This window comes from Crinia signifera, chromosome 5 (assembly GCF_055691185.1).
Source record: "Crinia signifera chromosome 5, ASM5569118v1, whole genome shotgun sequence".
NCBI classification, from domain to species: domain Eukaryota; kingdom Metazoa; phylum Chordata; class Amphibia; order Anura; family Myobatrachidae; genus Crinia; species Crinia signifera.
In genome coordinates, this window is record NC_139221.1 from 226,753,534 (window position 1) to 226,780,102 (window position 26,569).

General features: G+C 42.2%; 1 protein-coding gene across 5 annotated transcripts in view; it reads right to left on the reverse strand.

Moving 5' to 3' along the window:
- The window catches only part of DNAJC13 (DnaJ heat shock protein family (Hsp40) member C13), a 198,686-nt gene that overhangs the window by 23,152 nt on the left and 148,965 nt on the right, over positions 1-26,569 (reverse strand). For all 5 annotated transcript variants that reach the window (XR_014475029.1, XM_083188595.1, XM_083188594.1 and 2 more), the window contains 13 exons: positions 20,224-20,391; positions 19,181-19,294; positions 18,655-18,771; positions 15,980-16,157; positions 13,968-14,059; positions 11,912-12,011; positions 8,981-9,055; positions 8,642-8,754; positions 7,830-7,999; positions 4,412-4,454; positions 4,119-4,292; positions 2,127-2,306; positions 1,898-2,038 (listed from right to left, as the gene is read on the reverse strand). Coding sequence is in view for 4 of the 5 variants with exons in the window: in XM_083188595.1 (XP_083044721.1) it covers positions 1,898-2,038; positions 2,127-2,306; positions 4,119-4,292; positions 4,412-4,454; positions 7,830-7,999; positions 8,642-8,754; positions 8,981-9,055; positions 11,912-12,011; positions 13,968-14,059; positions 15,980-16,157; positions 18,655-18,771; positions 19,181-19,294; positions 20,224-20,391 (1,665 nt within the window). In the remaining variant the exon portion in view is untranslated. The remainder of the gene's footprint in view (positions 1-1,897; positions 2,039-2,126; positions 2,307-4,118; positions 4,293-4,411; positions 4,455-7,829; positions 8,000-8,641; positions 8,755-8,980; positions 9,056-11,911; positions 12,012-13,967; positions 14,060-15,979; positions 16,158-18,654; positions 18,772-19,180; positions 19,295-20,223; positions 20,392-26,569) is intronic.

Sequence of the window (26,569 nt, forward strand, 5' to 3'; positions counted from 1 at the left end):
ACCCCGAAGTCAGGGATTTTGCTGCAAAATCAAGACCATCTAGGGAGGCCTCACACATATAGTCCACTGCCAGCTGCACCTGGGTAAGACTTTTGCCGATTTGATCACGGGAAACCTTTTCCTGTATGTCTTCCTGCAATGCTGAACACCAAATTCTGAGCGCCCGAGAAAGGGAGGCCATGGCCACCCCTGATTTCAGTGAGACTGAGGCAGAGATATGTAGTCTCTTTAGAGCACTCTCCATTTTTTTATCCATTGCGTCTTTTAGTGACGCCCCATCCTCAAGAGGAATGGTGGTACGAGTCGTCACTTCTGACACTGCTGCGTCGACTTTAGGTATATTACACCACTTAATGAACTCTTCATCCTCAATGGGAAACATTTTTTGAATTCTCTTAGTCGACCCCACTCTCTTGTCGACACCCTGCCATTCCTTAGCTAGGATATCCTTCACAACCTTATGTACTGGAAAAGATCTCCCTTTTTTAGAACGATCCTCAAACAATGCGTCAAACTCAGACTTTGCAGGCTGCTTATAGTTAAGTGTCCTATAGAGATTTTTAAGCACTGCTTCTACCAACTCCACATTAAATAGACGCTCGTCCTCCAATACTTCGCCTGACTCAGCTGATGAGCCCCCAGACTCCTCCTTGTCCGCATCATCATGCACTGACACATCACCGTCATCTTTATCAAGGCTAGTCTGGGACCTGGACCTTTTATTCCCTGCATACTCCTCTTTGGAGATAAAGTTTTTCTTCATCCAGTCTCTCATTTCAGCTAACTGGGCTGATATATTCATCCCAACATCCTTCTTTGTCAGACACTCTAAACATAGTACTGTCTCTCCAACAAAGGCTCTATCACATCCTGGACAGATTTTAGTATTCTTGGTCTTAGCCACTTTCTTTCTGGGCACTGAAGGCACACTACAAGACAAGAAAGAAAGATACTAACTACCTGACTGCAAACATGGCATGCTGTAACAGCGTGTCCTCATTAAGAGGACTTACCTGGGCGGCGGTGTAACCCCCTTCTGAGAGGCATCCTCCATGGCAATAATCCTGGCTTGCTACCAAAACGTTCTTGCAGCCGAACAGCCTTGCGCCTGTAACACCGACCAGGCGCCTTTTAATACACGCTGCCGCAGCAGCCAGCGTCCCCCTCTCTGCCGCTGGCGCCAACCCGGCGCGCACTTCCGCCTAGCTGGAACGCACGCGGCCGTGACCCGCACGCCGCGTGCATCCGCCGGAAGTGACGCGCGCGTCACTAACGCCGTCCTGACTGCCGGGGAGACTCCGCGCTACCCAGGGAAGGAAGCCGGAGCCTGTACCCGGACACTGGGACACGCAGGAGCCGGCAAACAGGTGATACTTACATGCGCTATGCAGGGAGGGACGCCGTGGGTTCTTACAATGTCCTTGCCACCGGCCCACGGACACACTTTAGGCTTAGGCACCGCCAGCCTGCCCGCCCAGGTCTCCGGTCGCATAACCAGCCTACCGGGTATATATCAAAAATAACAAACTAACTCTAACTGACTACCTGTCACAGACAGAAGGAGACAGGAAAAAGACTACGGTCTGTGGGGAGGTGCCAGATTATATAGAGGAGGGGGCTGGATCCTAAGGGAAAAAACTACCTGTCTAATTGGAGAGGAGAGAGGGATGAACCAAATGTAATGGCTGCCATGAAGTATGAAGGAGAAAGCATAATATGATCTACTGTAATACACTTCTAAAAGAGTATGAAACATGGCACGTTGTGCAAGCAATTTTCTATTTACTGAACTGAGCACATGAACCTTGTACAAATCACATCTACTCTGAGCTACGACAAATATAGAACCCTCTTGGTGCTAAATATATGGAGGTTTCCCATAGAGAGTGTTTCTCACTTGTGCGACAAGTTCAGTTTGCTCTCTCTGGAACATCCTATTCAGTGATTCGCAGGCTAATCCAATCATGTCTGAACGCTTCTTCATTCCACACATCAGGGGTCCAATTGTCTCAAGAGAAGCAAATGATCGAACACAGAGCTAGGAGGAAGAGAAAGGAAAATACATGAAAGTAAAACACGTGACATGAAAATCAGGAAATTACAGAAAAAACACACCAGGGCACTACCTCATTATCAGTCATTGTGTGGATGACGCGTATAGCACACTTTGGAATAGCGTTGTTCTTGTGACTCAATGCCTGGAGGATCTTGGGTAGGTGACCCAGAGGTGGGACCTGGTCCAATAACTGAGGCTGTGCGTTGAACAAAGAAACTGTTGCTGTAGTCACTGTTTCTAAAGTTTCACCCTGAAAGAAAAAAATTGATTTTTTTCATTTACATGTATATGGACTATTACGTTAAATAGACCATATGAAATTGATAAGAGCTTACAGTACACATGTTCAAGTGCGGTTACCAGGCCAGAAAAGCTTAGATTTTAGATGTTTTTCCCTCAGCATGTTTTCATGGCAAGTTTCTTATTGAGAAATTCAGCCCACAAAAAAAATTAAAATAAGTAAATTATGCTTACCTGTCATCGCAGGGTCTGTTATGTGGTGGTGGACAGGGTTGGGCTCCTGAATGGCAGGACCAGCACTGGTTTTGCCCAACACATTGACCATAAATATTTGATTTGGCCCTGGTCCTCATGAAAGGGGGAAACCCACAAGTGGCCCATGCACCCAGCTTTGAAATCACTGTTCTAAACAATGGGGGGTAGATGTATGAAGCAGTGATAAGGGAGAAGTGACAAAATGCCTGGTACTTTACCAAGCAGCTCGTTACAGGCTGAGTTTAATAAGGGACAGTTAGGAGCTGTCTGGATGGAGATAAAGTACAGTACCAAGCACTTTATCACTTCTCCTCCCTTAGCACTGCTTCCTACATCTACCCCCTGAGGGGTAGATTTATTATAGCGGTGCTTATTGTGCCAATATAACCCTTTCTGCTCCGCCTCATTAACGAGGCGAAGCAGGAGGGGAGACCGACAAGATGTATTAACATCTTACCTGCCAAAGCGGGGGAGTGCGCGGGATCTCTACTCACGCGAGATCTTTAGCGCAGCTCTGAGCCAGCAGCAGGGACAGCGCTGTTGACTGTTCATACATTTAGGTAGGAGCTAGGCGCACAATATAAAATATTGTAGCTGCGCTAAGCCTCCTACCCGTAGCGCTGCCCGTTAAACACCCGCATCGCAGGTGACATACATCAGGGGAAGTGCTATCCCCTGTCGTAACGCACGGATATAGCGCATATTCCCCTGTTCGACAGTTTATAAATATACCCCTGATTTCATAAATGCTAAGTGTTTGTTTTATGAGAATTTTATCCCATGGAATCATAACAATGACTGCCCGGTTATGAATATAGGCATCCACAAGAGCCATTGTGGGCTCTAGTTTTCACACTATCAAACATGCATTTGAATTCAAATAGGCGGACAGTGTCCTTGATGTGCCCATCACCAAGCTTTCTGACAAGGATCCTAACGGCAACCATATTTTATTCTGGCAACATCTTGAGACATTTACATATATAATGTAAAATATTAATAGCAATGTTTTGATGGTCTTTCTTTTAGGCACTTTTATCTTTTTTTAATTTTATTATTATTCGTTTTTATTAAGGTTTTATGAAAAAACAGTCAAACCAATTGACAAGGTAAACACAATAGCAGTACAATTGGTGATCAGTATAATCACAAAGTCATTGGTAAAGACTAGAGAGAGGGGAATCGGGGAGGTAAAGAATGAGGGAGGGGGGGGGTTGGGATGGGGAAACTATAAGACATATTATACAATAACAATCACAGATAATCATAAAGACATGGGTGCAGTCTGTCAAGAAAATATTTCCTGAGTACTATGGAGTAAAGAGTGGTATAGTAGTCGGATCAACATTTTTATAGGAAAACCATTTAGCCCATTTTCGTTTAAGAAGAGGGGATGGGGGGTTATATGGGTTTGGGGTCGTTTCAAATGTGAAATGCTTATGGATTTTGGCTTCTATAGCTTGAACTGTAGGGATATTTGGAGTCTTCCATTGCTGAGCAATAGCGGCTTTAGATGCAATAAGTATATGGCCCAGGCACTTTTATCTTTTTAACCAAATAATCTTACATGAACATTGTTCTTCTCCAGCAGCTCAGTGAACTTTTCCAGAAGGGCAATGAGGAACTCCCTTGGCTTTCGTAGGACCCATGCGGGCTGTGCAATAAATATTCGTAAGAAAACACCGCCAACCGACAATTCTCCGTGTGCCTCTCCAAAGGCAATGCTGAAATCATCTGGCAGCTAGAACAAACCCAAAAGGAGTTCAGCATCAAACTGTAGCTATAAGATAACTTTGATAAGAAAACACTTAATATTTTACCGCAGATTTAGTTATTACTTAGGTGATATTTGGTACTTACCTTCCAATTTGTGTCTGGATTTTCAACCTGCTGTTTAAAGTGCCTAAAAAGTATAAAATAAATAAATTAGTATTTATCCACCTGAATACTAGCCCTTCTTTGTCTTATCCATCCTTCACTTTTCACCGTATCATGCAGGCCATGCTAAAAGTGTTGTGTTCTAGAGGGAAAGGATCCAGAGTTAACAAACTTCCCTGCTTCCTCTTGCCCCATAATTTAGACAAAGGCCAAAACACAAATCAGACTGCACATTGCAGTACTGTCAGGAACGTGAGGGGTCTCCTCTGCATATACAGTAGGCTCAGGCTCTGAATTTAGATACATGAACTAGCACAGCCCCATCCCATCCGCAGCCTTGTAGAAGACACTGTGCACCGCAGCTCAATGCTTACACCTACTCTTTCACATTGCTCATGAAAGAAAAACAGTTAAGGCTGCAATCCACTAGTGCGATATGGACTATTTTTATGCGATTCCTACGCATTGCTGCGATGAATCGCATGAAAAGTGACACATCGCAAGTAATTTTCCTGTGATTGAGATGCACGTTCCTTTGCACCTCATATTGCTGTCGCAGATCCAACGGGCTGCCATGAATATTCATCACAGCCCGTAGCCCTTGCTGGGATTGCATATAAGGCGCCGCAAAGTGTCCGCAGCGCCGTACATAGCAAACAAAAAACAAATGACAAGGTAACGTACAGGGTGTGTTGAAAAATACAGTATAAATAGGGGTATAGCTGGTAGAAATAAAATCAGCATCAGTTCAGAAGTAGGAGTCAAAATTGTCGAGGAGACTGAAGATGAAGTAGAGGAAGGGAAGAACAGGACAGGAGCACTGGTGAGGTAAAGAGGTAGGGTGAGTACGTGAGGCAGGAGGACCCTACTCATAAGAGTTAACATACTAAAAATAGGTGGGTGGACTAACGAAAAACAACAGGATAAGTAGGAATGGAGGGGAACGGAGGCAGGATAGGAGGATCAAAAGAGGTTAGGAGGAGGGATAGGCTAGTCGAAAAAAGTGGGTTTTGAGAGAGCGCTTGAAGGAGGTAAGGGAATCAGAAAGCCTGATGGGTGGCGGGAGGTTGTTCCAGTGCAGGGGGGCAGCGCGAGAGAAGTCTTGGACACGGGAGTGGGAGGAGGTGATTAGGTGAGAGGTCAGTCGGCGGTCAGCGATGGAGCGAAGAGGACGGGAGGGAGTGTGGATAGAGATCAGTGAAGAAAGGTAAGGAGCGGTGGAGGAGAGAGCCTTGTAGGTGGTGGTGAGGAGTTTAAAGAGAACTCGGAAAGGAATGGGGAGCCAGTGAAGAGATAGACAGAGGGGGGAGGCGGAGGTAGAGCGGCGGGAGAGGAAGATGAGCCTAGCAGCAGCGTTAAGAATGGTTTGGAGAGGTGCGAGGCGGGTGAGAGGTAGCCCAGAGAGAAGGATGTTGCAGTAGTCAAGGCGGGAGATGACAAGAGAGTGAATGAGAATTTTGGTCGCGTCAGTGGAGAGGAATGGTCTGATGCGTGAGATGTTGCGTAGGTGAAAGCGGCAAGACTGTGAGAGAGCACGAATGTGGGGGGTGGAGGAGTCAATGATGACACCGAGGCAGCGCGTTTGGTCGGTGGAGGTGATCTCGGTTTCACCAATGCTGATGGAGATAGTGGGAGAAGAGGGGATGTACGGGGGATGGAAGATTAGAAGTTCAGTTTTAGCCATGTTTAGTTTCAGGAAGCGTTGGGTCATCCAGGCTGAGATGGCCGTGAGGCATTCGGAGACCTTGGACAGGAGTGATGGGGATAGGTCGGGGTAGGAGAGATAGATTAGGGTATCATCAGCATAAAGGTGGTAATGAAAACCATAGGAGCTGATGAGGGTGCCCAGAGAGGTGGTGTAGAGGGAGAAGAGGAGAGGGCCAAGGACTGACCCTTGGGGAACACCGACTGGCTGCGGGGTAGTAGGAGGAGGAGGAGCTCGGAGTGGAGACGGAGAAGGAGCGGTCAGAGAGGTATGAGGTGAACCAAGAGAAGACCGTGCCAGTGATGCCAAAGGAGCGGAGGGTGTTGAGCAGGAGAGGGTGGTCAACAGTGTCAAAGGCTGCCGACAGATCAAGCTGGATGAGGATAGAGAAGAGGCCTTTGGATTTAGCCGATAGTAAATCGTTAGTGACTTTGGTCAGGGCAGTTTCAGTGGAATGTAAAGGGCGGAACCCGGATTGGAGGGGGTCTAGAATGGAGTTAGCAGTAAGGTGGCTTAGGAGACGATTATAGGTCAGACGTTCTAGGAGCTTGGAGGCAAAAGGGAGGAGGGATATGGGCCTGTAGTTGGATGGAGAGTTGGGGTCCAGATTTGTTTTTTTGAGAATTGGGGAGACAAGAGCATGTTTGAAGGAGGAAGGGAAGATCCCAGAGGATAGGGAAAGATTAAAGAGGTGAGCCAGGTGAGAGCAGACTGACGGACTGAGACGACGGATAATATTGGAGGGGATAGGATCGAGCGGGCAGGTGGAGAGAGAAGCGGATTGAAGGATAGAGTGGACTTCAGCAGCAGTGGTGGGGTAAAATGAGGTCAGAGGTTGGAAGGAGGGGAGTGGAGATGTAGGAGGGGAGGAGGGAGAGGGTGAGGTCATGGCAGCAGTGATGGCAGTCCTGAGAGCATACAATGTATCGTATGATATGTCCATATGGGTTAATTGGTTCCACAGATAATGCGGGTAAACCGATTTTTTTATTTCTGAAATGTAATTTCAGACAGCATACAATGTATCGTATGCGATCCTGCAGCTGCTGAGTGAGTTGGCGGGGTATTGCATGTGAGGTAACTGCATGCGATACCTCGCACAGGTCCAAAATGTGGCCCTATAACTGTTGTAAAACTACACATCCCAGCATGCCTTGCCATAGTTTTAGCATTCCCTAATAGCAAAACTGTGGCAAGGCATGATGGGACTTGTAGTTTCACAACAGCTGGACTGACAGAGTTTGGACATGCCTGCCATTGTGGATGTGGGCCTTTAGACACACTCAGTTTGGTAAAGATTGTAATGCTGACCCAGAAACACAGCAAAACAGAAAACATTTACAGATTGAGTCTCCCATATCAAAAATTCTGAAATACGAAATATTCTGAAATACTGTTCAGCTGAAGGGGGGGGGGGGGGGGGGGGGTTGTTAACGATGCAGGGGAGCATGGATCGCTACCCTGGTACTATTTCCCAAGCATTTATTTTCTATACTCTTTAGTGGACTTCAACTGTGAGTGGCACAACCTTGTTGGACATGCGGTCATCGACAGGATTATTCTATTTGTGCAGATATTCAGAAGTTTTAATGATATAAAGGGTAATAGTAATAAATAAGAGGACGCAAACCAAACACTTGCGGTGTACATTTTTGGGGGCTTTATAGAAAGCCCCGTTTTGTGTTGTTTACTTACTCTAACATCATTTCCCGAACTGTGGTTGATACTTTTTCCCTGGAGTTATCATTCCAAATTAATTCTGGGTTTTCATGAGTTCCTTCAAATATATGTACAGCAGCTTCCGGATTGTCCCTCATAGCGTCCATAAAGACCCCCGGTAAGAATTTGATCAAAGCAATTCTGACCTACAGCAATGGGAAAACGTTAGTATCACGCACTTCAGTTTCATTTTATAAAACAATCTGTTTTATCAGTGTAAGTAACAGACTTAATTACATTATATTTAAACATATCTTTGCAAGGTCCTACAACACAGGCATTACAGTACTGCTTGTAAAAGTCCTGGTTAGTCTTTATCTGTAGCATACTATACATCTCTGTGGAGATAATGTTGAATTGCTGTCTAATAGGCCAATTGCCTTCCTGGAATTTTATCAACATGAAATTTAATAATACAGCACAAAGCGCCACCCTGGATAAAGAAGAAACCTGAAGCCAATGTGGACACTACTTCACTGCTAAAATGACCACACCTCTAGCATATGAGACTCACAGATGTGGCCAGACACATCGATCCTCCGCCATGTTGCACGTGCGGTATGCGTTGTGGAAATCGCACACCTGATGCCGTGCGCGTGCCGAAGTTGCACTGATTGACGATACATTAGCTGTAGCCAGGCGTAGCATTCAGAGGTGCCGGTGTGACTTGCTTCCCCAAAGAGACACTACAAGCTATATTGCAGCCATGATGAGCAGGCTACATCTTTAGGACATTAGAAGTCTTATATCTTATGACTAGAACACAAATATTCCAGGAAATCACTCACCTTAGGACCTATGAGCTTATCGGTAGTCATTTTGGCAAATAACTCTGCTGTTTGTGATCGTACTTGGGGGTGAGTTGAATTGCAGAACATATCCAACAAGTAGATTAGTGCCCCTGTGGATACACATAGAAATTAACAATATAATGAACCTTATCTACAAATTATGCTTTTTATTAATTCAACTACTACTTCTAACCTGTATATAAAAATATTATGTCTGATATACAGTAAATGAATTGCATAAAGATACAGGCAGACGCGATATTATATAAGTAAATTACGGCACAATATACTTGGGTTTACAAAAATGTACCCAAAATTAAGTAATCTATTACAAACCTTTGGCCATGGCCTCCTTTATGATTTTCGTACTTGATGTTAAGGCATACAGAGTGGTAAGAACCAACTGTCGACCTGAAAACACAGACAGATCAACACTTTATTTCCCATAAAGACATTTTAAATTATTCAAATTGTCCTAACCTTAACCTCCATTAGATGTCATGTATGTTGTATGAGCGCAAATGTAGATCTACAAATATAGGGGCAGATATTGCCTGCACTGTAAGCCCAGCAGCCTACAAATATAGTGCAGGTAATGTCCACACTTCAAGGCCAGCAACCAGGGCTGCTCGGGACTGCAGAACCGGGCCCAAACAGAGAATGGGCCCGCCTCTTGAGTGGTGAACATGGATATCTGTATACAAATGTCTTCAACAAAGTGTCTGAAGACAAAACAAAAAAGAAGCCACAATATGAATGAGCAAATACAGGTCAGCAACGTGAAGCAGGAGACCAAACTGGTGGACGCTCAGCAGTCCCTGGCCAACACCACCCGGGAGAGAGCTAAGGCGAAGCTAGAGATGTGCAAAGTCTGCTGCTATTATAAGGCTCTGCAACTCAGACGAGAGGCGGCTGTGCAGCAACCTGTGTGTGATGCATGTCAGGGATTCTGCACAGCTATTGGTAACCAAAGTCCTGCAGCAAACTGGGATATCCTGTGACTGCTGCTTCTGGAGTGTACACCCATCCCCCACTTTATTCATATCTGCAGCGCTGTGTGTGTAGCGGACACATGGAGAACTCAATGGCGTTATCTGCCCTTGTTATGTGCAATGCTAGTACTGCTTGTATGACTGATGGGATTTACCAGTTATTGTTATATTGTTGGTTGTAAACTCAAAAGGCATACACACGGTGCAATGTCATTTCTATTGAATCGGTAATCGAATAGCTTGGTGACGTGTACATATTAGATTTATACTACATAGTACAGATCTGTACTATATAGTCTTGCCTGCACAATCTATTTAATTTCAATGCCACGGGGTCATGCATCAGGTTGAATCCTAATCGAACACGTTAAATTTCCATTCGGTTTCAATTTGATTTTGCTCATATAAGCAAAATCGAATAGAAAAATAGATAACATTGAACTGTGTGTACACCACACAACACTTATATCAAACTTAAATTTGCTGTTATACAGTCAGGTCCATAAATATTGGGACTTCGACACAATTCTCATATTTTGGGCTCTATAAACCAAAACAATGGATTTCAAATTAATCAAACAAGATGTGCGTTAACTGCAGACTTTCTGCTTTAATTTGAGGGTATTTACATCCAAATCAGGTGAACGGTGTAGGAATTACCACGGTTTCTATATGTGCTGCCCACTTTTTAAGGAACCAAAAGTAATGGGACAATCGACTCAAAAGCTATTTCATGGACAGGTGTGGGCTATTCCCTCATTATTTCATCATCAATTAACCAGGTAAAAGGTCTGGAGTTGATTCCAGTTGTGACATGTTGTTCGATGTCCCAATATTTATGGACCTGACTATATGTATACTATGGGGTCAATCCTATAGTTTGCAAATTGTGCGATGTGCTGTTGCCATGGTAACAGCACCTAAACTCACAACCTTTGCCCAAAATTGCTAGGACCTCTATGGAGCAGCAATCAATTTTATGTGAATTGGGGCCACTGTAAAGTGCAGCCACAATGACTCGCACCTGTGAGATCAGTGTGGATAATTGGATTGATCTGTGGTATAACAGTAGGGTAAAGCACTGCACTAAATCATTTGGTAGCTGGCAGAGTTTTGCGGTGTGTGATATCTGGGAAGAGTTCATGACAAGGGCCATTCACTTACTTGCAATGCTAGACTCTACTGTATAGAAAAGCATATTGTTTTGGAGGGTAAAGAGCCAACCTGTCAGTGCAATGAGCTGGGTGTGGCTGTGGGTGTCAGTGCCCCCTGCCCCCCCCCCCCCCCCCTATTTTTTTTATTGAATACTGGTCCTAACTATCATCCATGGTTCATGGCCACTTCCTGTCCTGCTCAATCCTTAGGCAATCATTTATGATAGATTGACATGTCATTATAACACCCACCCCACAGCCCAAACTTTTACAATTTAAACTGGTCTATGCATCAACATTATCTACAACTCTGCCCAAGGGGGTAGCCTGGCCTATTTTGTCAGTCCCAGGCACTGCAATTTCGGATGGCAGCACTCTTCTGATAACTGAATCGGATCCTGAATTTGTGGATTTACATTTATGCTGAAATTAAATAGTCCCTACCTGGAGCTAGTCAATTAATGGTGCTACACTACACGGTAAGCCCCAGAGGGTGCACTTTATGCAACTATTTCCCAGCAGCCTCAGGAGCTGCAAGGCACAATCTGCATTAACCCTTTGAGTGCCAACGTTGCTGTGAGAGATGTGCAAAATATCCGCTAACAATGCCAGCGACGCTCACAGCGACTGTTCTTTATTTGGCGCAATGTTTAACAAGACTTCAATGAATTGACTTCAGACTATTTTCCAAAAATAACGAAAGTGATTCATATTCCCAGACTATGACCCTGGCAGTTTTAGCAGATATTTTTCACATCTCTCACAGCACCGTTAGCACTCAAAGGGTTAAGTGCACCCTCTGGGGCTTACTGTGCAGGGTTAACCCATATATTCCAGACACTAAACGGGTGTTAGTAGCGGATTTATCATGAAGGGAAATCGGCGAATAACTGAATACTCAGAGAGTTATACCTGGAACTGTTGTCTAGACCAGTATGCATTTATTTATATAGCGCAGCACACTGCACAGTTCTTTACATTTCTTTCAATGTAAAATCTCATTTATACTATACGAAGATTGTTTTCACTATCTGCATAAGGTGCACAGTCATAGCGTTAACAGCAGCTGAATATTACTCGCATCAGCTATATAAGGACATGACAGAGGAACCAATACTTACTTGTTGGTAATGAATGCAAGAGAGATAGTAAGCTGGAGAGTACCATGGATTCTGCGATGTTGTTAACACATTCCTGATTACTGGTGACTATGTTGACCACCTGTTACACACAGACGGAAAACTGTTGTTACATGACCATTATTTTCTACGTGAAACTTAAAATATGAAAAACTGGAGAAGATGGGTGACCAAGCGCAAATGTATACACGCTCTGAATTTGCTGCTGTTCTTTAATAAGTGAGTACTCCACCCCTCAAATAAAACAAGGTAAACAAAAAAATAACAGCGCTAATCCAGAAATTTTAAATTATTTTTACTCAAAAATATAAGCAATACATTAATAGCAATCCTTGGCCGGGACAAATTAATAATAAAAATTACATCAAATAAAAAAAAATCCTTAATAAATATATATTAGTATTCAACTTTCCGTAAATATGATGCAGAGGCAATCAGGATTAATGTGTTAGTGGATCCAATCTTAAAGTCATTCAACAAGCTCTCTCACAGCTGTTAGTAAGTTAGTTGGGATATTACTTGCATTTCAAGAAGATGGGTAATTTCACATTACCAGTTCAGTGAAGATTAAGATAAGGTGCTGAATAGTGCATTCAATTTAACATAAGCTCACCGTCCTCGCTCCAGCTGTAACAATGTCCTCTTTCTAACCATGGTGACCCGGCTGCTGGTGCTTTTTCCCAAGGATGCAGCCCTTCGGGGTTCCTCCATGGGACAGTTTGTAAATGGCAGGCAGCTAGGGTATCGGTCCTTTTATGCGCTTCTCTGCCTTAATCGGCGGCGGCTTCCTCAGAAAGGTTTACACCTTTCTGAGGAAGCCACCAACTATTAAGGCAGAGAAATACGTAAAAGGACCAATACCCTAGCCCCTGCACCGACCACATTGCCGCCTACCTGCCTGCCATTTACAAACTGTCCCGTGGAGGAACCCTGAAGGGCTGCATCCGTGGGGAAAAAGCACCAGCAGCCGGGTCACCACGGTTAGACGGAAGACATGGTTATAGCTGGAGCGAGGACGGTGAGCTTAAGTTCAATTTAACGCACTATTCAGCACTTTATCTTAATCTTCACTGAACTGGTAATATTGTTAAATTATCCATCTTCTTGACATGCAAGTAATATCCAAATTAACTTACTAACAGCTGTGAGAGAGCTTGTTGAATGACTTTAAGATTGGATCCACTAACACATTAATCCTCTGCATCATATTTACGGAAAGTTGAATACTAATATATAGTTAATATATATTATTAATTTTTTTATGTGATGTAATTGTTATTGTAATTTTGTACCAGCGGGTGATTGCTCTTAATGTATTGCTTATATTTTTAAATAAAAATTATATTAAATCTCTGGATTAGCGCTGTTCTTTTTTTGTCTTATATGTATATACCACTTGAATCTGAAATGGCTGGAATGATAAGAACTAACGAGTAAATGGTAGCTAAGCAGATTTTCATTATCTTATTATGGGCCACTCTCCAAGTAGCATTGTTTCGCTGCTTAGTGAGCGGGTAAATGCCAGCCGCCGCCCTCCGGAACATTAACCCCCTTGCCGCCAGTGACGCCCGCATAATCCTCAGGGAAAGAAATCATTCAGTGGTCGCCGACCATCTAATGATTTCTCTCCTCTTCAGGAAATAAAAGTCAGTGAAAACAGACTTATTTTCGCAACTGATCGACAAAAAGGGGGCAGGCACTGATGTGATGCGACATCATCTGCCAGCCACTGGCTGGCATCGGCCCACCTACATTCCTATGGGAGCGCCCAGCGTTTTCATGGTGATGCCCATAAAATGCTGGGCAGTCCCCTAGACCGTCCCGTCTTCCCCACTCCCTCCCCAAAAGGTGTTCGCACAGGGGGCCTGCCTGCGCAAATACATGCATGCGCAAATTTGGGTCAAATTAGGCTCTGTCCGATCAACCCGAATCACCGAGCACAAGAAATATTTAGAGACAGATCGGCCATAATGGCAAGAGATGCAGGAAGCCTAAATTGTACCCTATGTCCACCTATTAGCCCCAGATCCTCCTTTACCTCCAGTGCAAGCTGCTGAACTTTCCCAGCACCGTGGACTCGCAGCAATGAAAAGATCAACTTGAAATGTCCAATACACTCAGTCTCCGACCCTACAGTTGAAACAATTGTAGACATGCTTTGTTATAACGAATCCAGTAATGTCAGCAACATATCCACATTTAAATAGAATATTTGCTACTCTTTATCATTATTAAAGAATTTTATAAAACATTACCAATAAATAGTCCCTATAATGTATAAACTATTATGCAGGCTGGTACATTTAGACTATGCCAGTGGTTCCCAAACATTTGGGAATCCCGTTGCCCTAGAGCAGGGATGGGGAACCTTCGGCCCTCCAGCTGTTTTTGAACTACACAATTTTGCTATTTGGCCATGCTAAAACTGTTGTAGGGCATTCTGGGATGTGTAGTTTAACAACATCTGGAGGGCCGAAGGTTCCCTATCCCTGCCCTAGAGAGTAGTAGCAGAATTTCTTTCAAGGCACCAGTAGGTCATACATTTTCTATTAAGAAATTTAGAAGAAAAAAAAAAGTAAATTGTGTTAAAATGTAATTGTAGGTTTCATTTTATGGTGATGTACAAAATTTGCTTCTGTTTATCCACATTGTTTATAATTTGCAACCGCCAGCACTGGTTTTGCCTATTACATTGAAAATAAATAATAATTTGAATTGATCCCAGATTACCAACATGATTCATGCAAGTGGTCCAAAGGCACTTCAGGGTGCCACAGCAAACAGTTGGGTACCAGTGGACTATGCATTTAAACATGGGCAATACAGTATATGAGATCTTTACATGCAATATACACTATACACTCAGCATCCATTCAAATTATTATTTTTAAATACCATAGAAGATGCTAGTGGTGCAACAGATTTACGATTTGGGTGAACTCTGAGGCTTTTTCATAATTTGTTGGTGTGGTAGAAACAATTTGATTCCAGAGGCTATTAAATGCACATGAAAGCGTTATTGCTCTTTACAGCTATAACTATAAAGGAGAAACATGATTTAGCTCCTTCAAGGGTTAATTTTAACAGGAAATTTATAGTATTAATCTGGAGCAGGATTTAGAATAAATGTTAATGTCAATACTCCAAAAATGTCAATTCTGTGCTATTTTAACAACAACCACAAAAAAGAAATAGTTGACTAAAACCAAGGCATGGGACGAATGCTGGGGGTCCTGAAATTCCTTAGCCCTGGGTGAGTTGCACTGTGGAGTGGCCAGCAGCTCCAGTCAGCTGGGAGGGGGCGAAAGTATGCCAGACGGTAGTTAATTTTTCTTGCCAGATGGACCGCCTAAATAATAATGCCTGGGTAGAACACTGACTATACGTATGTTGGCAATAATGACATAGTTTAGTTTTGTTTTTTTAACACTCTGCAAAAATTTGTATATATTGAACATTATGCACGTGGTCTGCGGGGTATATGCAGACCACGCATGGTGATTTGTATATCGCATATGGATTATTGTGCTAATTTTGAATATGCATGTATGTGTGCAGGGTAGACACATACAGTATACATAGGTTGAGTATCCCGTATCCGAATATCCGTTATCCGAATTATTCCGAAAACCATACTTTCCAGCAAGTGGAAAAAAAAAATTGTTTAGCTAAAAACTCACTGGGGACATCTGTAACAGCACTACTGGGGACATGATATGTAACTGGTACTATATATGTACAAGAAAATGATTGCTTGGCATTCAAATTCAATATCTGAGATAGTACACAAATTTTGTTTCATGTTTTGAAACCTTGTTTTTTGAACAAATAAAATATATTTGTTTGTATTTTATGTGGTAATAAAATATATTTGTGTTTATTTTATGTGTTTATACAGCATAAATGCAAGATACTTCAAAATACATCATTGAAATATTAAAATATTCCAAAATACGGAATAATCCGTTATCCAAAATCCTCCTGGTCCCGAGCATTTTGGATACGGGATCCTCAACCTGTATTAGGAGAATACTAAAAATCTGTTCCTACCAGGGTTATGTTTGATGACATTTCGCAGTGCTTCGAGGGCCATCTCAACCCTCTGCAATCGGTCTACATGCTGATCAGACTCCACTTTTCCAGTCTGGGTCATGGCCATAAGTGTGTGGAGGTACTGCGCTTGCGACCCTATATAATCCAGTAGACTTGCTGCAAAGGTTTTCGGTACCTGTGTAGAAATTAGAGAAAACTGTCAAAATTGGTTAGTGAAATATGCTGTATTTAAATTTTCTTTCTATTCATTTCATAACCCACACATATTCCGGGAACTAAACTAGAATGTATATTTAAAAAGGAATATTACTCTTACAGTATGTAGGGAAATCTAATCTTCATATCAAAAACCAGAAAGATTGCTTTCATTATGGTTAACTGTTTTCAAGAATAGAAATAATTGGTAATGTCTGCTGAAATGGTAAAGTAATTTTGGGTCCACATAATGAACTGACCTACTAATTGACACCAAAACAAATGGTGAAAAATTCATGTCAACTATTTCATGTGTCGATCATTTCCATGTCAACCTTTTATCTGTCGCTCTTGCATGTTGACCTAGAGCAGTGGTTCCCGAACCTTTTTGAACCACGGAGCCCTTGAGTATCAGAATATTTCTTTCAGCAGTCCAAGGTCAAAAGTTTTTTGTTGATAAATTTAGCAAAATATATTAAATGAAGTAAATTATGTTTATATGTCATCCTTAGGATCAATTATTTAGTGAGGAACCAGATTTGCTTTTGTTTGCCCGCATATTTCATAAATGGCGGCCAGCAACTCTGGTTTTGCCTATTGCTTTGCCCATAACTATTATAAATTTGTCTTAGACCACCAATCCAAGGCTCCCCTACAAGTGTGCTGAGACACCCCAGGGTGCCTAGGCACACAGTTTGGGAACCACTGACCTAGACACTGGTCGACCCTTTGTAGCTTAACCACAAATTTGATACTACAGTGCATAATGAGGAATGCTCCATGCAAGTAATTCACAATGTCCTTACAGTAAACTCAAAGAAATGAACAGCTTCTACATCAGGCAATAAAATATTCCATAGTTATCACCTCTACTTCTATGGACATCAGTTACTTTCGTTGTTAATACTTTTTCCAAATGATCATCTTGTCTTACTTGCTTATAAACTGTTCTCATGTAATAAGCTTCTCGCTTGCCAGTTTCTAGAGTTAACCAGTGTTTTTTTAAACAGCATTTCCTCTTTTAGCTCTACTTCTTATCTACAATCTTCTTTGTTAAGCACTCATGTAGTAGTAGTAGTAGTAGTAGTACGTTTATTTATAAGGCGCCACAAAGTGTCCGCAGCGCCGTACATAGCAAAAAAAAAAAAAAAAAAAAAAAATTACAAGGTAACGTACAGGGTGTGTAGAAAGATACAGTATAAATAGGGGTATAGCTGGTAGAACTAAAATCAGCATCAGTTCAGAAGTAGGTGTCAAAATAGTCAAGGAGACCGAAGATGAAGTAGAGGAAGGGAAGAACAGGACAGGAGCACAGGTGAGGTAATGAGGTAGGGTGAGTACGTGAGGAAGGAGGGCCCTGCTCATAAGAGTTAACATACTAAAAATAGGTGGGTGGACGAACGAAATACAATAGGATAAGTAGGAACGGAGGGGAACGGAGGCAGGATAGGAGGATCAGAAGAGGTTAGGAGGAGGGATAGGCTAGTCGAAAAAAGTGGGTTTTGAGGGAGCGCTTGAAGGAGGTAAGGGAATCAGATAGCCTGATGGGTGGCGGGAGGTTGTTCCAGTGCAGGGGGGCAGCGCGAGAGAAATCTTGGACACGGGAGTGGGAGGAGGTGATTAGGTGAGAGGTCACACATGTAATGTACCATGGGGGTATGCAATCCAGGATCACGGCTGTCGATCCCCGCCGACAGCCGTGATCCTGGCCCATTTGCGGTCTGATCGACTGCAGAACGATAGGTAGGATTCAATGTCCCATCTACTGTTCAGCGCAAAGGGGGAGTGGCCGCAAAAATGGCTATTGATTGGCGATCTGCGGCCGGGATCGCGACAATCCACAGCCATTATCGGCAGAACGGGCCCGACAGCTTCTAAAGTAGGGCCTGTTCTGCAGTGTCCCCGCTTCAATGCTGCCGGTAAAGACAGCATTGAATAGGGAGCCGCCGCTATTTCCCATGTCGGAATTAGCGGCGGCAGATTGCATACCCCCCCATGTGAACAAGAGAAAGGTTGAAGATCCACACAGACTCAAAATCTGTGTAATGCTTTTTGAAACCAACTTTATAAACTACAGGACTTGATAGATTCTGGTAGTTAGAGGGTTGGCGGTGCGCCCAGCGTTTAAAATCAATGGTTAGACACTGGGGGTTTTTTTGTCAGAAAATCTTCTGACAAAAAAAACCCCAGTGTATACCCCCCCATGTGTCTACAGAAAATAAGTGATCTGTATGAGCATTCATCTCTACTAAATTCTCTCTGCAAAAATTTTAAAAACACATTTCTGCTGTTTCTGTTCTTCTCCGGGCATTATTTAACGCTCCTTCCTCTGAAGGCCATTACATGCTAGCCAATAATAACTAATAGCAATTACCATCTATGAAAATATATTCAAGTCAGATAACCAGAATAAAATGTATAAATTAATTCAATCTCAGGAGAAAAACTGCAACTCCCCTTTATAAATGGGTACTCACCTCAAGCTGGAAGGTAGGCTGATCATTGTACACCCGTACAAAAATCTCCCCCACGATAAGTTCCTTGGCGTGATCACTAAACAAAAAGTCAGCTCCATAACTCTTATCACATTCTCCCTGTGGAAAGGGCATTAAAGAGGTATAAGACAATACAAGAGGATGCTTGCATTCCCTAAATGATTATCTTAACTCTTTGAGTGCCAAGGGAATTTTTCAAAATAGGTGAGAAAATTGCCAAGCAAACATTTAATGTCTTGTAATATTTACCTTTATATAGGAAATGTAATATTTTTTCCCACAAATATTTTTTATTTGACTTATATAACAAATGTGAGCGACGCTGGCATTTTTTAGTGGCTATTTTGCGCATTACTCACAGATGTTGGCACTCAAAGGGTTATACCAAGGAAATCAAATGTGGATTTGTACAGCGTCTGTATTCCTTACCCCAGGAGTTTTCAAACTCGGTCCTCAGGACCCCACACTAGGTCACCCGGGAGGACAGAGTTTGAGAACCTGTGCTTACCCGTTTTGTCATGCTTTCTTGTTCACATTCAAGAAATTCCAAAAGCTCTGCTCTTGTTCCATTGTTCCAAATCAGATAGGGGCTTTCTGTGTTACTGTTTAGCATCTTCAGGATCTGGAGAGAGAAAATACAGTTAACTACAGTTACTTCATCAGGACATGTCATGTTGTTGTCTTAATTTAATTTATGTAATGCACTACATAGTATAAACCAGTCATTTATGATATACTTATCAGGGATTAATTAGTTATTACGTTAAGACCAAAAACAAGTAAAAATAATTATACCCAAGTCCTAATAACTTGGTTAAAGTGCAATGTACTGCTAGCAGGTCCTATTACTTGATATGGAAATATGATAACCATGCATTTATGATGGATTAATAGATATGACATCAGCACTTAGGTGTTTCTAATCAGCACAAGTTCCTATATTGCAGTCTACATTTTGGAATGGGTACTATTATAGATAAGATCTGGATACATTTATATAACGTAGTATATAGTGTTCATTCTAGCACCCTGCTCCTTGTAATATCCTTGTAGTCCTCCTTCCGCCTGGGGTGTCGCTGTCTGCTGTGGTACTTGAAAACCAGTCTGGTTTCTATCTCAATATTCAGATACAAACCAGACTGTTGTAGAAACACTACAGCAGAGAGTGACACCCCAGGCAGGAAGGAGGAACTGCAAGGATTTTACAAGGATCAGGATGCTAGAATGGAGACTAGTATATTATGGATATTAGGGACCCATCTGATGACGTTCACTTTATTATGGTGGATGGACAGGCATTTTAGCCAAACTTGTGCTAAGAACATCACTTATACCCCATGTTAAATGTAAGAGTTGGCATACATTTTTAGTAATCGGTATTCTTAGTGCTTCTAGTGTGCACATTCTTTTGTCTGCATGGTAGTACAAGTCACATCATGGTAGCCCCTCTTATTATGTTTGAAATTAGGGTGTGCAGTCAAAGCCCACAGATAAGACATGTGTTGGAAATAAAGTGAACTGCGAAAATTCCTCAGGCACACAGTACAATACCTCAGTAGGTGAGGAGACGGCCAGTTTCCTAGCAATGTAAGGGGTGAGCATCGCAGCTAAGCTCTTTCTTATTACTGGATTTTCAGGTGTTTCCAGCTCTCCCATTAAATACCCGCCAAGCCGGCTGAGTGCAAGAAGACTGAGTTTGGCAAGACTATTGGCAACTTCCTGTTAATATAAAGAAACATTCTGTTAATCAATGTATGGGCAAAATATACAGGTAAGGAAAACATCATTCATATCAAATTATTTGCACATTGTGTAAAAAGTTATCTTCTGAAAGATTAAAAAATGTCACAATATTTTTATTAGTGAGCTGGAGAATTAATCAGAAGACTTACCGGGGTGATGATTCTTCTCAACCACCCACCAACAACATTAATTTTACTTAGCGGACAGAAATGTCATATGAGATTAGGAGGTAACTGTAGTACGCTTTCATGTTTTCCAACTGGTCAATCATAGGTCACACTTCCATTTCTGCACTACACCGGCGGGAAGTTTGGCTACTGCTATAAGAACCACTACACCTCAGGAAAATGGGGTTTTAAGACACAGCCATCACATCTCCAGGGAGGATAAGGAACAGCTTAGTAAAATAGTGTATCTTAAATACAATGTTGCTTTAAAAAAAGTACATTTTATGTTATTTTCAATTCAAATGGAATGGTCATTGTTAAGATTGTGCCATCTTGGTTGATGAGGAAAGAAAATACATATACATATAATATATACATATATATATACATACATATACACATATGTATTACAAGATCAATAGGCGGCACTTGGGCGACTTCTTGAAATAATAGAGACCACACACAGGTTCTTCAAGATCTGATGACGAGATTAAATCTCAAAAGATCTTGAAGAACCCGTGTGTGGTCTCTATTATTTCAAGAAGTCGCCCAAGTGCCGCCTATTGATCTTGTTACATATGCCAGCGTGGAAGCAGACTGAAGCAGAGGAAGGCACTAGGTGCAAGTATTGCTATTAAGCAGTGGAGTGCCAGCTATCTTTCCTTTTATATATTTCGTCTCTAAAAACACTTTATCAGGGGTGCTTGATCTTCCTAGGGTTTTAGCCTTACAGGCCTGAATTAAGAAGACCTTTATATAGTATAATGAAAATTTTATGCCGGTTGTAATCTACAAAGAAGATCCTAAGTATCTCATTTAATGGGTCTTACTTCATATGGTAGAAAAATATTACTTGGATACCGGCAATGTCCAGGTGATCTACAGTATATATGAGATTAAATGAAAAACCATTCCAAATTTCAGCTAATGGTGCATGTGCCCACCTGTGCATCCAGCAAGCAATTGATTGTATGCGATAGAGATATATATATATTAGGGCGGAGTGAAAAAACTGAAATTGAGAAATTCAAAATCGGCTAGTGTGGAAAAGTTGTGACTTGACCTGAATAAGAAACGTGCAAAAGCTTTTTGATCTGAGTCAACATCTTCTGTTCTGGCAAGAGGCCTGAAGTTTCACTTTTTTGGTGAAAATGATGAAAACTATGAAGATGCTCCAATCTAGTTATAATTATGTCAGGATGTCTTAGAGTGGTTCATTAATATACTTTAGCATAGTAAAAAACAGTACGAGCTTGTCCTAGTGCAAAGTGACTGACTGGCAGGAGAAAAAATCCCTAATAATTGACCCATATTCATGGTCACAATTGTGAATATTGTGTGTTTTCTCCTAAACGTGTTTATAATAGAAGAAGCACAAATACTCTAAATGGAATTTCAGTGACACTGTGTGAAATATAACACTGCATAATGGTCCTTAATCAGACCTGATCGCAGTACAAATTTGTTTTCAAAATGGGCAAAACAAATGCTGCATTGCAGGTGGGGCAGATGTAACGTGCGGAGAGAGTTAAATTTGGGTGGGGTGTGTTGAAACTGAAATCTAAATTGCAGTGTAAAAATAATGCAGCAGGTATTTACCCTGCACAGAAACAAAATAACTCAACACAAATCTAAAGGTGGCCATACATCTACAGATCGATTGTCAGATCTGGCTGGTTGGAACAAATACCTGGTAATATCTGAATGACAGTTTTTGACAGTTTTCCAGCATTTCAAAGCAAAGTGCTCTCATCCATTACCAGAATTTTGTTCCAAACAGACAGATCAGACAATAAATCTGTAGATGTATGGCCACATTAACTCCCTCTGCACATGTTACATCTGCCCCACCTGCAGCTGCATTACAGCATATAATTATGCCAAAGATAAGCCAATATATTAACAGTTAAATACATTAAAGTGCATTATGCTGTAATAAGTATTGCTAATCAATCCTGCCTAGCAGGGCCGTCTTTTTGTATGGGCTTAATGGGCACTTGCCCAAGGGCCCCAGGCGTATAAGAGCTCTATGTTGATAGCCCTTTTTCCAGGGATACCAGAATTTTGAAAATCGGCCCAGGGGAACTGCAGATATCCAACTTCAAAGCAGCAGTCCACATCTGACCTGTTAATTACAATTTCCAGTCATATTTCTCAGGTTCTCTCTGACACTAGCGGCTTGTCTCTACCATGCCCAGAACCAGAGATATCAGCCTTCAAGCAGCCGGTCCCTGCTTTAGCTCCAAACGTCTGGTGTAGTTTTATATTTTTGTCAATGGATTGCTCTGGCTCCTGATCTCTGATCCCCAAGTTCCCAGCACCTCCTGAAAGTTAGGACTCTAGGTTTTTATACTAGGCTAAGAAATCTATTTCCAGATAATGGCGATATCTGCAGTCAAACAAGCTGCCCTTCCACCGGAAAATGATGAATATTAAGCCCACTCCATTATCCAACCGTCCCCTGTGTATAAAACACCCCCTACCTCCCTGGAAGTCATTTACAAGGGACCCTTCATTCAGCTCAGTGCCCCCTTCCACACGTTAGTGTTCTCCCTCACACCACCTGTGCAGCAAAGGAGTAATTAGCAGAAGTTACTGCTCCAGGTCCTACATGTTGAATGGAAGATAGAGCACCCCCTGCCACCCGTGGGACATCAAAGCTGCTGCTGATAACACCCCCCACCCCTAGGAGGGAAGAATGGGTAAGGGCCCAAGTGCATTGCTTTGCCCAGGTGCCCACACTGCTGTTAAGACGGCCCTGCTACCTAGAAATGAACACAGTGATTGGCATATATGTACTGCTGGACACCACTCATAGAATGATTAACCTGTTATTTTTTTGAATCAATGTATTTGTTTATTTATTTATTTACAGTTTCTTATATAGCGCAGCAGATTCCATTGCGCTTTACAATAGTAGACAGTGATAAAACAAACTGGGTAATGACAGACAGACTTGGGGGTTAGAGGGCCCTGCTGCTAGCTTACAATTTATTACATCATAATACACTTCAACGTATTTAACAGTTAATATATTGGCTTATCTTTGGCATAATTATATGCCGTAATGCAGCCCAATCATGTTCCCAGTATAGGGGATGCAACACTGTTTTTCTGTCAATAAACAGAAGTGATATGTAAAATGATACATTAGACAGTTTACACTGTTACTTGTAATACTTATTGTAACAGTTACTGTTTTTCAATAACAGACTGCAACAGTTATTTCTTATTTATATACACAGGATTGTCTATCTTTGTATATGCACTGCAAAGAGAGCAGCATATATCCAATTTCATGTATTTCAGTGACACTGTGTGAAATATAACACTGCATAATGGCCCTTAATCAGACCTGATCGCAGTACAAATTTGTTCTCAAAATGGGCAAAAAAAATGCTGGACTGCAGGTGGGGCAGATGTAACATGTGCAGAGAGATTTAAGATGGCCATACATCTACAGATTTATTGTCCGATCTGTCTGGTTGGAACAAAATCCTGGTAAAAGATGAGAGCAAATGACAGTTGACCATTTGCTTTGAAATGCTGAAAAACTGTCATTCAGATATTACTAGCTGTTTGTTCCGACCGGCCCAATCTGACAATCGATCTGTAGATGTATGGCCACCTTTAGATTTGTGTGAGTTATTTTGTTTCTGTGCAAGGTAAATACCGGCTGCATTATTTTTACACTGTAATTTAGATTTCAGTTTCAACACACCCCACCCAAATGTAACTCTCTCAGCACGTTACATCTGCCCCACCTGCAATGCAGCATTTGTTTTGCCCACTTTGAGAACAAATTTGTACTGCGATCAGGTCTGATTAAGGGCCATTATGCAGTGTTATATTTCCCACAGTGTCACCGAAATTCCATTTAGAGTATTTGTGCTTCTTCTATTATAAACACGTTCAGGAGAAAACACACAATATTCACAATTGTGACCATGAAAATGGGTCAATTATTAGGGATTTTTTCTCCCACCAAAGTCAGTCACTTTGCACTAGGACAAGCTCGTACTGTTTTTTACTATGCTAAAGTATATTAATGAACCACTCTAAGACATCCTGACATAATTTTAACTAGATTGGAGCATCTTCATAGTTTTCGTCATTTTCACCAAAAAAGTGAAACTTCAGGCCTCTTGCCAGAACAGAAGATGTTGACTCAGATCAAAAAGCTTTTGCACGTTTCTTATTCAAGTCAAGTCACAACTTTTCCACACTAGCCGATTTTGAATTTCTCAATTTCAGTTTTTTCACTCCGCCCTAATATATATATATATATATATATATATATATATATATATATATATATATATATATATATATATATATATATATATATATATATATATATATATATATATATATATATATATATATATATATATATATATATATAGTGATTTTTGGTGGATGCTGGGAAATGTGGGTATTCCGGGGATGTAGGTCCGGGCACCAAGGAGTAGAACTTCTTTTGGCTAGTGCAGCCCTAGGCTCCGCCCCCTAATACCCCTTCCTGTCCTCAGAGACCAGTTTTTAACTTTAACAAGCCGAGGAACAGGTATAGGAGAGGGAGACCATTCAACTATAGGAGAGGGAGACCATTCAACTATTGAACATTCAACCAACTGAACACTAAATTGTTAACTATAACTAAGTAACTGCAAGATTTGGAGTGGTAGGGCGGGCGCCCAGCATCCACCTTGGCCTCTGAAAAAAGGAATTACAGGTAAGGACCAAAAATCCCCTTTTTTCTTACGGCCAGCGGTGGATGCTGGGAAATGTGGGACGTCCTAAAGCTGTGTCCCTAAGGGTGGGACCGCTCCCGAGCTGCACTGAGAACACCCCTGCCAAAAGCCGCATCAGCCGAGGCGAAGGTGTCGAATCGATAAAATTTGATGAACGTGTGAGCCGAAGACCACGTGGCTGCCCTGCAGATGCTCTCCGCCGAGACTCCTGCCCGCAGGGCCCACGATGCCCCCACAGACCTGGTGGATTGCGCCCTTACCGAATGCGGTACTGGTCGTCCCACCAAGAGGTACGCTTGCCTTATGGTAGACCTTAGCCACCTAGCCAAGGTGCATTTTGAAGCAGGCCAACCCAGCTTCCGGGCATCAAAGAGAACAACGAGAGAATCAGACTTTCTTATCGGCTCTGTTCTGGCCACGTAAATTTTTAGGGCTCGAACTACATCTAAAGAAACATCCCTTTCTTGTGAGTCCGTGGTGGTAGTATAAACTGGAACTACAATGTCTTGATTTATATGAAATTGAGATACAACCTTTGGGAGGTAGTCCAGTCTAGTTCTGAGAACTGCTCTATCCTCATGAAAGATAAGCAATGGAGGTCTACAGGAGAGCGCTCCTAAATATGATACTCTGCGCGCCGATGCAATGGCTAGCAAGAAAAGAGTCTTCAGAGTAAGCCATGAAAGAGAAACTGACTCCAAGGGTTCGAACGGTGCTTTAATCAACCCTTTCAGCACCAAAGTAAGATCCCATGGGTTTGCTGGTGGACGTATGGGAGGTTGTAGGTGAAGAGCTCCCTGTAAGAATGTATGGATTGTGGATGACGTAGCGATTTTCCTCTGGAAAAGAACCAAGAGAGCCGACACTTGAACTTTCAAGGATGAATGGCTCAAACCCATGTCCAGGCCTGATTGTAAGAATCCTAGGACCCTATCCAATTTGTATATCCTTGGATTGAACCTCCTAGGCTCACACCAAAGAAAATACCTCTGCCAAATCCTTTGCTGACGAGGGCTTTCTTGCCGCCAGCAGTGTCTTAATGACTGTAGGAGGAAAACCTCTCCTGCTCAGGATCGACTCCTTAACAGCCACCCCGTCAAAGCCAGTCTGGCTAAGTCCGGGTGTAGGCATGGTCCCTGTGACCGGAGGGGCAAGGGAAATGGAGGTGCTCTGGCCATTTGCAAGAGGTCTGGATACCATGATCGTCTCGGCCAATCTGGGGCCACTAGGATC